At 44.8% G+C, this 13202-nt stretch overlaps 1 protein-coding gene across 1 annotated transcript in view; it reads left to right on the top strand.

Moving 5' to 3' along the window:
- The window catches only part of LOC134909484 (probable cation-transporting ATPase 13A4), a 240195-nt gene that overhangs the window by 75015 nt on the left and 151978 nt on the right, over positions 1–13202 (top strand). Inside the window, exon 3 of the mRNA XM_063916408.1 lies at positions 4454–4603. Coding sequence (XP_063772478.1) covers positions 4454–4603 — 150 coding nt within the window. The remainder of the gene's footprint in view (positions 1–4453; positions 4604–13202) is intronic.

Here is a 13202-nt window from a genome sequence, read left to right as displayed (position 1 = left end):
TTTTATAGGCAGAACTAAAAGGCACCTCAGGTAAACAATGGAGATGGATGGATTGGATAGTTTACTAGTATACAATTATGGACGGACTGCCACGGTTAGGTGGTATAAAAAAACCACGGTTAGGTGGTATATATTATAATAATAATACAATTATGGATGGACGGACTGCCTGCCGACTGCCGACACAGAGGTAGCCACAGCCGTGAACTACCGCACTGTACACTGGTTGATAAAGAGATAGTAGTATACTCGTAACAACTAGTATGACACTATGACGACGGTATAAAGAATGAAAAAAAAACCACGGTTAGGTGGTATATATTATAATAATAATACAATTATGGATGGACGGACTGCCTGCCGACTGCCGACACAGAGGTAGCCACAGCCGTGAACTACCGCACTGTACACTGGTTGATAAAGAGATAGTAGTATACTCGTAACAACTAGTATGACACTATGACGACGGTATAAAGAATGGAAAAAAAACCACGGTTAGGTGGTATATATTATAATAATAATACAATTATGGATGGACGGACTGCCTGCCGACTGCCGACACAGAGGTAGCCACAGCCGTGAACTACCGCACTGTACACTGGTTGATAAAGAGATAGTAGTATACTCGTAACAACTAGTATGACACTATGACGACGGTATAAAGAATGGAAAAAAAACCACGGTTAGGTGGTATATATTATAATAATAATACAATTATGGATGGACGGACTGCCTGCCGACTGCCGACACAGAGGTAGCCACAGCCGTGAACTACCGCACTGTACACTGGTTGATAAAGAGATAGTAGTATACTCGTAACAACTAGTATGACACTATGACGACGGTATAAAGAATGAAAAAAAAACCACGGTTAGGTGGTATATATTATAATAATAATACAATTATGGATGGACGGACTGCCTGCCGACTGCCGACACAGAGGTAGCCACAGCCGTGAACTACCGCACTGTACACTGGTTGATAAAGAGATAGTAGTATACTCGTAACAACTAGTATGACACTATGACGACGGTATAAAGAATGGAAAAAAAACCACGGTTAGGTGGTATATATTATAATAATAATACAATTATGGATGGACGGACTGCCTGCCGACTGCCGACACAGAGGTAGCCACAGCCGTGAACTACCGCACTGTACACTGGTTGATAAAGAGATAGTAGTATACTCGTAACAACTAGTATGACACTATGACGACGGTATAAAGAATGGAAAAAAAACCACGGTTAGGTGGTATATATTATAATAATAATACAATTATGGATGGACGGACTGCCTGCCGACTGCCGACACAGAGGTAGCCACAGCCGTGAACTACCGCACTGTACACTGGTTGATAAAGAGATAGTAGTATACTCGTAACAACTAGTATGACACTATGACGACGGTATAAAGAATGAAAAAAAAACCACGGTTAGGTGGTATATATTATAATAATAATACAATTATGGATGGACGGACTGCCTGCCGACTGCCGACACAGAGGTAGCCACAGCCGTGAACTACCGCACTGTACACTGGTTGATAAAGAGATAGTAGTATACTCGTAACAACTAGTATGACACTATGACGACGGTATAAAGAATGGAAAAAAAAACACGGTTAGGTGGTATATATTATAATAATAATACAATTATGGATGGACGGACTGCCTGCCGACTGCCGACACAGAGGTAGCCACAGCCGTGAACTACCGCACTGTACACTGGTTGATAAAGAGATAGTAGTATACTCGTAACAACTAGTATGACACTATGACGACGGTATAAAGAATGGAAAAAAAACCACGGTTAGGTGGTATATATTATAATAATAATACAGTTATGGATGGACGGACTGCCTGCCGACTGCCGACACAGAGGTAGCCACAGCCGTGAACTACCGCACTGTACACTGGTTGATAAAGAGATAGTAGTATACTCGTAACAACTAGTATGACACTATGACGACGGTATAAAGAATGGAAAAAAAACCACGGTTAGGTGGTATATATTATAATAATAATACAATTATGGATGGACGGACTGCCTGCCGACTGCCGACACAGAGGTAGCCACAGCCGTGAACTACCGCACTGTACTGTGTCTGCTGCTAATATAGACTGGTTGATAAAGAGATAGTATACAATACATACAACAATGAATATACTACTATACTGGTGGTCAGGCACTGGTCACCACTAGTCACACTGGCAGTGGCACTCCTGCAGCAAAAGTGTGCACTGTTTAATTTTAAATTAATATAATATTATGTACTCCTGGGGGCTCCTGCTATAACAACCTGCAGTGCTCCCCAGTCTCCCCCACAATTATTATAAGCTTTGCCTTTTATACATTGATGTGCAGCACACTGGGCTGAGCTGAGTGCACACAGACTGAGTCACACTGTGTGACTGGCTGCTGCTGTGTATCGTTTTTTTTCAGGCAGAGAACGGATATAGCAGAGAACGGATATATATTAAAATAAATAAAAGTTAACTAACAACAACTGCACTGGTCACTGTGGTAAACTCTGTCTGACTCTGCACAATCTCTCTCTCTCTTCTAATCTAATTTCTAATGGAGAGGACGCCAGCCACGTCCTCTCCCTATCAATCTCAATGCACGTGTGAAAATGGCGGCGACGCGCGGCTCCTTATATAGAATCCGAGTCTCGCGAGAATCCGACAGCGTCATGATGACGTTCGGGCGCGCTCGGGTTAACCGAGCAAGGCGGGAGGATCCGAGACTGCTCGGACCCGTGAAAAAAACATGAAGTTCGTGTGGGTTCGGTTTCAGAGAAACCGAACCCGCTCATCTCTACATATAAACACAATTTACTTAATTATTTTTTTTTCTAAATTTCTCAATAAGAAACTCTTGGCCTAGGGGTGCCTTGAAAAATGATGATATTCTAGGGTGCCGTGATTCAACAAAATTTGTGAACCACTGAAATATAGTGTGCAGCAATCTATTGGAAAATATCCAGTATGAGAGGGTGCACATTATTACCCTTCGTCCTGGGGGCCCTATTGTCTAGAAATTGCACTGCAAATTGCCAACTGATGTAAATGCTAAACAGGGCTGGTTTAGCATTAACTAATGTTACCATTTTACATCCTTTGACAAACTGATGGATAGTAAATCTTTTACTTCATATTATAACAAGTAATAGATTTTTTACTGTGTGACTAAAGTAATAGATAAAGGTGAAGCCATAGATATAGCTTATCTAGACTTTAGTAAGGCTTTTGACACTGTCTCACATCACAGACTGCTTAATAAACTCGAAAGTTTGGGATTGGACACTAAGATGGTTGAATAGATAAGATCTTGGTTGCAGGATAGAAAACAGAGTTGTAGTAAATGTAGTGCACTCACAGGAGGGGTACCCCAGGGATCTGTACATGGAGCAGTGCTTTTAATATCTTAATTAGTGACATTTCAAATGGCATTAAAGGTAAGGTTTTTTTACAGATGACATACAGGTATGCAACAGGGTAGACACACCAAGAGGGGTAAAAAAAATGACTGAGGACCACGGTAGACCAGAGGAATGGTCAAGAAAGTGACAATTACAGTTTAATGTCAAAAAATGCAAACTCATGCGCTTGGGTCTCAAAAATCCAAAGGCTAAATATTGTATTAATGGCACTATACTGGAAACTACTGAGGAGGAAAGGGATCTAGGAGTCACTATTTCACGTGACTAAAGGCAGGTAAGCGATGTAACAAAGCAATGAGGAAGACTAATCAGATTCTTGGTTGCATAGGGAGAGGAAACAGTAAGAAAGAAATAAGTAATAATTCCACTATATAGGTCATTTGTATAGGTCATCTAGAATACTGTGTTCAGTTCTGGAGGCCATATCTTCAGAAGGATATTAATACGTTGGAGACTGTACAAAGAAAGGCAACTAAAATGGTGCATGGCCTACATCACAAAACATACCCAGAAAGACTAAAAGAATCTTAATATGTATAGTTTGGAACAGAGAAGGTAAAGGGGGGACATGATAGAAACTTTCAAATATATCAAGGGTTTTAACAAAGTCCAGGAGGGAAACATTCTTGGATAATAATTATTAGAACATGAGGATTTGAACTGAAATTGGAGGGAGGTTCAGGGGAAACTTGAGGACAAATTAGATTACAGAAAGGATAGTGGACAAGTGGAATAGTATCCCATCAGAGGGGGTAGAGGCTCAGACAGTAGACCAATTTAAACATGCATGGTATAGACATAAGGATCTACTTACAAAGAAATAAGTAATAAATAAGATTTGAGTTAAAGATATGGTAAAAAAGGGATAGACTAGGTGGGCCAAGTGGTTCTTATCTGCCATCACATTCTATGTTTCTATGTTTCTAACATGCATAAATGAAATTCTGTGAATTTAGACATTTTCTCTACAGACTACATTAATTTGGATCATTTATTTTCTCCTTGGCAGGATGAATTTAAACACTATACCAGAAAAAATATTCAATGGACAAATCTCTCTGAGTTGACCTCCCTACAGCAGATCAAAACTTCAGACCACCCATTCAATGAGGATTACAACTGCATCATCAACAAAGCAATCCTAATACCGGATCTGAAAGTAATTACTTCTGCTTTACACATACAATACATGTACTGACAGGGGCGGATTGGGATTAAAAACCAGCTCGGGAAATTTCTGGAAGCTGCCCTAATAGGGTTGGGGTCTGTCAAGTAGGAGGGATTACTGCTCAGAAGGCCTGAGCAAATGCCTGTAAGGAAATTGCGCGCTGCAAAAATGTAGGGGCGTGGCTTCATGTGGAAGGGGCATGGCGACGTAATAGTGCCAATTCACATTACACCACACAGTAGTGTCGCTTATATACATTGCACCAGGTAGAACCTCCTATACACACTGCGCCAGGTAGAGCACATTATACATATTCCGCCAGGTAGAGCACGGTATACACTTTGTGCCAGGCAGAACACATCATACACTTTGTGCCAGGCAGAGTACATCATGCACATTGCACCAGGTAGTGCACGTTATACACATTGCACCAGGTAGAGCACGTTATACACATTGCTACAGGTAGAGCACGTTATATACTTTGCGCCAGGCAGAGCACGTTATACACTATGGTGTTTATGGACCGGCACTCCTCCCACACATAAAACGTTGATCCTGTGCCCTCTGGGGAGTTTTGAATAACAAGCTTATATAACAAAGCAGCGGCACTCGGAGTCTGTGTGTATCCAAAATATATTGCACGAGACACTCTCCAACGTTTCGGGGCTTCCTGGCCCCTTTGTCAAGGTGAACTACAGTACAACAAACAATGAACATACCTTATAAGGTGTGTATATATGTATATATGTATGTATATATATATATATAACATGGGTAGAAGGCGGCACTCAAACAGACTCCTCATAGCAGATAATCAGGTCATTTATTAGACCAATGCAGCCGACATGTTTCGGGGCAAAACCCCCGTCCTCAGGGCCAAACAGCAAGTGAAAAACACAGTGTAAAACAACATACATTTCTCTATCGTCCTTGTGGATGCTGGGGTTCCTGAAAGGACCATGGGGAATAGCGGCTCCGCAGGAGACAGGGCACAAAAAGTAAAGCTTTCCGATCAGGTGGTGTGCACTGGCTCCTCCCCCTATGACCCTCCTCCAGACTCCAGTTAGATTTTTGTGCCCGGACGAGAAGGGTGCAATCTAGGTGGCTCTCCTAAAGAGCTGCTTAGAGAAAGTTTAGCTTAGGTTTTTTATTTTACAGTGAGTCCTGCTGGCAATAGGATCACTGCAACGAGGGACTTAGGGGAGAAGGAGTGAACTCACCTGCGTGCAGGATGGATTGGCTTCTTGGCTACTGGACATCAGCTCCAGAGGGACGATCACAGGTACAGCCTGGATGGTCACCGGAGCCGCGCCGCCGGCCCCCTTGCAGATGCTGAAGTAAGAAGAGGTCCAGAATCGGCGGCTGAAGACTCCTGCAGTCTTCTAAAGGTAGCGCACAGCACTGCAGCTGTGCGCCATTTTCCTCTCAGCACACTTCACACGGCAGTCACTGAGGGTGCAGGGCGCTGGGAGGGGGGCGCCCTGGGAGGCAAATGAAAACCTTTTTTGGCGAAAAATACCTCACATATAGCCCCCAGAGGCTATATGGAGATATTTAACCCCTGCCAAGATTCACTAAATAGCGGGAGACGAGCCCGCCGAAAAAGGGGCGGGGCCTATCTCCTCAGCACACAGCGCCATTTTCTCTCACAGAAAGCCTGGAGAGAAGGCTCCCAGGCTCTCCCCTGCACTGCACTACAGAAACAGGGTTAAAACAGAGAGGGGGGGCACTGATTTTGGCGATATTGAGATATATATAAAGATGCTATAAGGGAAAACACTTATATAAGGTTGTCCCTATATAATTATAGCGTTTTGGTGTGTGCTGGCAAACTCTCCCTCTGTCTCCCCAAAGGGCTAGTGTGGGTCCTGTCCTCTGTCAGAGCATTCCCGGTGTGTGTGCTGTGTGTCGGTACGTGTGTGTCGACATGTATGAGGACGATGTTGGTGAGGAGGCGGAGAAATTGCCTGTAATGGTGATGTCACTCTCTAGGGAGTCGACACCGGAATGGATGGCTTATTTAGGGAATTACGTGAGAATGTCAACACGCTGCAAGGTCGGTTGACGACGTGAGACGGCCGACAAACTATTAGTACCGGTCCAGGCGTCTCAGAAACACCGTCAGGGGCGTTAAAAACGCCCATTTACCTCAGTCGGTCGACACAGACACAGACACGGACACTGAATCCAGTGTCGACGGTGAATAAACAAACGTATTTCTCATTAGGGCCACACGTTAAGGGCAATGAAGGAGGTGTTGCATATTTCTGATACTACAAGTACCACAAAAAAGGGTATTATGTGGGAGTGAAAAAACTACCTGTAGTTTTTCCTGAATCAGATAAAATAAAATGAAGTGTGTGATGATGCGTGGGGTTACCCCGATAGCAAATATTGGCGTTATACCCTTTCCCGCCAGAAATTAGGGCGCGTTGGGAAACACCCCTTAGGGTGATAAGGCGCTCACACACTTATCAAGTGGCGTTACCGTCTCCAGATACGGCCGCCCTCAAGGAGCCAGCTGATAGGAAGCTGGAAAGATATCCTAAAAAGTATATACACACATACGGTGGTTATACTGCGACCAGCGATCGCCATCAGCCTGGAGATGCAGTGCTGGGTTGGCTTGGTCGGATTCCCTGACTGAAAATATTTTATTCATATAGAGCATTTAATAGGATGCATTCTATATATATGTACGTGAGATGCACAGAGGGATATTTGCTCTCTGGCATCAAGATAAGTACGTTGTCCATATCACCCAGAAGATGTCATGGACACGACAGTGGTCAGGTGATACAGATCCCATACGGCACATGGAAGTATTGCCGTATAAAGGGAAGGAGTTAGTTGGGGTCGGTCCATCGGACCTGGGGACCACGGCAACAGCTGGGAAATCCAACCTTTTTACCCCAAGTTACATCTCAGCTGAAAAAGACACCGTCTTTTCAGCCTCAATCCTTCCTTTCCCATGAGGGCATGCAGGCAAAAGGCCAGTCATATCTGCCCAGACATAGAGGTAAGGGAAGTAGACTGCAGCAGGCAGCCCCTTCCCAGGAAAAGAAGCCCTCCACCGCGTCTGCCAAGTCCTCAGCATGACGCTGGGGCCATGCAAGCGGACTCAAGGTGGGGGGGTAGTCTCAAGAGTCTCAGCGCGCAGTGGGATCACTCGCAGGTTGACCCCTAGATAGTACAAGTATTATCCCAGGGGTACAGATTGGAGAGTCGAGACATCTTCTCCTCGCAGGTTTCTGAAGTCTGCTTTACCAACGGCTCCCTCCGACAGGGAGGCAGCATTGGAAACAATTCACAAGCTGTATATCCAGCAGGTGATAATCAAAGTACCCCTCCTACAACAAGGAAAAGGGTATTATTTTTCCACACTATATTGTGGTACTGAAGCCAGACGGCTTGGTGAGACATAGTCTAAACTGAAATCTTTGAACACTTACATAAAAGGTTCAAATCGAGATGGAGTCACTCAGAGCAGTGATAGCGAACCGGAAAAAAGGGGACTATATGGTGTCCCTGGACATCAAGGATTACCTCCAGTTTCAAATTTGCCCTTCTCAACAAGGGTACCTCTGGTTCGTGGTACAGAACTGTCAATATCAGTTTCAGACGATGCCGTTTGAATTATCCACGGCACCCCGGGCCTTTTACCAAGGTAATGGCCGAAAAGATGTTTCTTCAAAGAAAAAAGGCATCTAAATTATCCCTTACTTGGACGATATCCTGAAAAGGGCAAGTTCCAGAGAACAGTTGGAGGTCGGAAGAGCACTATCTAAAGTAGTTCTACGACAGCACGACTGGATTCTAAATATTCCAAGAATCGCAGCTGTTTTCCGACGATACGTCTGCTGTTCCTAGGAATGATTCTGGGCATAGTCCAGAAAAAGGTGTTCCTCCGGGAGGAAAAAGCCAAGGAGTTATTCGACCTAGTCAGAAACCTCCTAAAACCAGGCCAAGTATCAGTGCATCAATGCACAGGAGTCCTGGGAAAAATGGTGGCTTCTTACGAAGCGATTCCATTCGGCAGATCTCAGGGGATTTGCTGGACGAATGGTCCGGATCGCATTTTCAGATGCATCAGCGGATAATCCTGTCTCCAAGGACAAGGGTGTCTCTTCTGTGGGGGCTGCAGAGTGCTCATCTTTTAGAGGGCAGCACACTCAGCATTCAGGACTGTGTTCTGGGGACCACGGATACCAGCCTGAGAGGCTGGGGAGTAGTCACACAGGGAAAAAAATTTCCAAGGAAGTGTGGTCAAGTCTGGAGACTTCTCTCCACATGAATATACTGGAGCTAAGGGCAATTTACAATGCTCTGAGCCTAGGAAGACTCCTGCTTCAAAGTCAACCGGTGCTGATCCAGTAGGACATCATCATGGCGGTCGCCCACGTTATCAGACGGGGCGACACAAGAAGCAGGAGGGCAATGACAGCAAGGATTCTTCGCTGGGCGGAAAATCATGTGATAACACTGTCAGCAGTGTTCATTCCGGGAGTGGGCAACTGGGAAGATCTCCTCAGCATAAATGAATTCCACCCGGAAAAGTGGAAACTTAATCTGGAAGTTTCCACATGATTGTAAACCGTTGGGAAAGACCAAAGGTGGTTATGATGGCGTCCCACCTGAAGCGCCAGGTCAAGAGACACTCAGGCAATAGCTGGGACGCTCTGGTAACACCGTCGGTGTACCAGTCGGTGTATGTGTTCCATCCTCTGCTTTTCATACCCAATGTATTGAAAATGATAGGAAGGAGAGGAGTAAGAACTATACTCGTGGCTCCGGTTTGGCCAAGAAGGACTTGGTTCCCGGAACTTCAAGAGATACTAAGAAGGGTCTTGATTCGGCAAGAACCGTGTCTGTTCCGGGACTTACCGCAGCTGCGTTGACGCCAAGGCGGGTGAACGCCGGATCCTAAGGGAAAGAGGCATTCCGGAAGAGGTCATCCCTACCCTGGTCAGAGCCAGGAAGGAGGTGACCGCACAACATTATCACCACTTAGGTGAAAATATGTGCCAGGGTGTGAGTCCAGGAAGGCTCCACGGAAGAATTTCAACTAGGTTAATTTCTACATTTCCTGCAAACAGGAGTGTCTATGGGTCTCAAATTGGGTCCATTAAGGTTCAAATTTCGGCCTGTTGATTTTCTTCCAGAAAGAAATTGGCTTCAGTTCCTGAAGTCCAGAAGTTGTTAAGGGAGTACTGCATATACAGCCCCTTTGATGTCTCCAGTGGCACTGGGCGATCTCAACGTAGTTTTGGGATTCCTAAAAAATCACATTGGTTTAAACAACTCAAATCTGTGGATTTGATATATCTCACATGGAAAATGACCATGCTGTTGGTCCTGGCCTCGGCCAGGCGAGTGTCAGAATTGGCGGCTTTATCTCACAAAGCCATATCTGATTGTCCATTCGGACAGAGCAAAGCTGCGGACTCGTCCCCAGTTTCTCCTTAAGGTGGTGTCAGCGTTTCACCTGAACCAGCTTATTGTGGTACCTGCGGCTACTAGGGACTTGGAGGACTCCAAGTTGCTGGATGTTATCAGGGCCCTGAAAATATAGTTTCCAGGTTGGCTGGAGTCAGGAAATCTGACTTGCTGTTTATCCTGTATGCACCCAACAATGCTGGGTGCTTCTGCTTCTAAGCAGTCGATTGCTCGTGGGATTGGTAGCACAATTCAACTTGCACATTCTGTGGCAGGCCTGCCACAGTCTAAATCTGTTAAGGCCCATTCCACAAGGAAGGTGGGCTCATCTTGGGCGACTGCCCGAGGGGTCTCGGCATTACAACTTTGCCGAGCAGCTACGTGGTCGGGGAAGAAAACGTTTGTAAAATTCTACAAATTTGATACCCTGGCAAAAGAGGACCTGGAGTTCTCTCATTCGGTGCTGCAGAGTCATCCGCACTCTCCCGCCCGTTTGGGAGCTTTGGTATAATCCCCATGGTCCTTTCAGGAACCCCAGCATCCACAAGGACGATAGAGAAAATAAGAATTTACTTACCGATAATTCTATTTCTCGGAGTCCGTAGTGGATGCTGGGCGCCCATCCCAAGTGCGGATTATCTGCAATACTTGTACATAGTTATTGCTAACTAAATCGGGTTATTGTTGTTGTGAGCCATCTTTTCAGAGGCTCCGCTGTTATCATACTGTTAACTGGGTTCAGATCACAGGTTGTACAGTGTGATTGGTGTGGCTGGTATGAGTCTTACCCGGGATTCAAAATTCCTCCCTTATTGTGTACGCTCGTCCGGGCACAGTACCTAACTGGAGTCTGGAGGAGGGTCATAGGGGGAGGAGCCAGTGCACACCACCTGATCGGAAAGCTTTACTTTTTGTGCCCTGTCTCCTGCGGAGCCGCTATTCCCCATGGTCCTTTCAGGAACCCCAGCATCCACTACGGACTCCGAGAAATAGAATTATCGGTAAGTAAATTCTTATTATATACCAAAAAAACAATAAACGTGAACATACTCACCTGTTCATCGGCGCCACCGCCAGCCACACCGCTCAGCTGTCTTCCGCGTCGCTGGATCATGGTGTGTTGGGTGCGCCGGAAGAACAGGGTAGTAACCATGGGAACGGCAAGAGCGTCCAGCAGGGCGCCGCTGCTGTATCCCGGCTATCATCCTGTGAGACAATACAAGTAATGAATTAATATGCAAAGGACATAACAAACATAAGAATAAAAGTTAAAAAACGGCACATGGTTAGCGCATTATTACTCATTTGGTTGGGCTGTCATCATAAATATAAACATACAGTAGATGATTAATAAACTAGCTGACTTATTCCTAAAAGGTAATCCGCAACCACAGAACTAACGGTGTCTCCTAATCTTGGATTTATTATGGGCATATTTTGGGTACTACAAGAAGCATTGCAAGCTCATATGCTCATTTAGACCTCTAGGGGCTAGTGTACCAAGGGAAAATATCCATCGTGTTTCTTTCTGTAAAAGTCGCCTAGCCCTATTACCACCCCTAGGCATGGTCGGTACATGATCAATAAGGGTGGCCCGTATGCTGGCCACTCCATGTTTGGCTTGTAAACAGTGACGCGCAAACGGCTGCTCATATGCTTTTTTGATGGCACTGCTAAATTGGCGGATGGTCTTGCCCACATAGGCAAGACCACATGGGCAAGTTAATATATAGACTACATGTGTTGTTGTACACATTAGTCTATGCATGATCCTTAATTTCTTACCAGAGTGTGGGTGATTGAATGTAGTACCAGACACTAGGGTATTACAAGTGGCGCACCCTAGACATCTGTAACATCCATTCTTAGGCCTCAAGAAGTGCGGTGATTGTATCTTCGTATTTGAGGAAATATCTAGTTTCATGACCAGATCACCTATATTACTGCTACGTTTAAAGCTGGGAAGTAGCCGTGTACCTGATAAATCTGACAATGCTTTGTCAGTTTGAATGATTGGCCAAAGTTGTTTGGCTTTTTTGACAGCGACAGTAGAGGCTGTGGTGAATTTATTAACCCATGGTAGGCAGTTCATATCCCTTTCTTTTACTCTGGGCTTCAAAGTCTGGGACCTAGAGAGTTTTAAAACTTTACGTTTAGCTATCTCAAGCTTGCCCAAAGGATAACCCCGCTGTACAAATTTTTCAACCATCAAATCTAATGCTACGAGGGTTTCCCCAGGGTCAGACGTAATGCGTCTGACCCGTAAAAACTGTGAATAGGGGAGCCCTCTACGTAGTGACTGAGGATGAAAACTACGGTAATTCAATAAGCTGTTGCGGTCTGTAGGTTTGACATATATGGAGGTGGTCAATTTTTCTTCCGTGTTTGATGGTAACATCTAAGAAATCTATACTTAGTTTATTTATCACATAAGTGAATTTAACTGGGTGTGTTTGAGAGTTGAATTGTTCCCACATTTCAATCAACTCTTCTTGTGTACCCCGCCACAGGACCAACAGGTCATCTATAAATCGCCTGTAGTACCACATCTGTGAGGTGATCACTGGGTCCATGTAGAACATTTGTTTCTCCACTGAGTACATGTAGGCGTTGGCGTACGATGGGGCCACCGCCGACCCCATCGCACAACCAGCTATTTGTAAATAGAAACGCCCATCATGGAAAAAATAATTACGGTACAGTACTTTACTCAATAGTTTAAGAAAAAAACTCACATCAGGCCCATGGTAATCAGGGTTGCCATCAATCAAGGATCTCACCACCTCCACACCTGCATCATGCGTGATGCAGGTGTAGAGGCTGGTGACATCCGCACTACAAATGATAAGATCTTCAGGTACTGAGGTAAGTTGTTCCAACTGAATTAACAAAGTAGTAGTGTCTCTTAGGTAAGAGGGCAAAGCCTGAATACATGGATTGAGATATGAATCTATATATAAATGCAATTTGTTAGTGGTCGCACTCACCGGTCTTATACATAGGATAAAACTTTGAAACATTTGTACTGTGCTGGTGGTAGAGCAGTGTCTTTATTTGTATGTACAGTATAAGTCCGGTGAGTGCCGCCTCTAGCAAATTGCCTGTCTAACTTCTTTAGTATGGCACCACGGCCGTTGTAACATCTATCAGGACT

Source organism: Pseudophryne corroboree, chromosome 4 (genome assembly GCF_028390025.1).
Source record: "Pseudophryne corroboree isolate aPseCor3 chromosome 4, aPseCor3.hap2, whole genome shotgun sequence".
NCBI classification, from domain to species: domain Eukaryota; kingdom Metazoa; phylum Chordata; class Amphibia; order Anura; family Myobatrachidae; genus Pseudophryne; species Pseudophryne corroboree.
The sequence above is the reverse complement of the archived record's forward strand: the minus strand, read 5'-3'. Positions and strand labels throughout refer to the sequence as shown.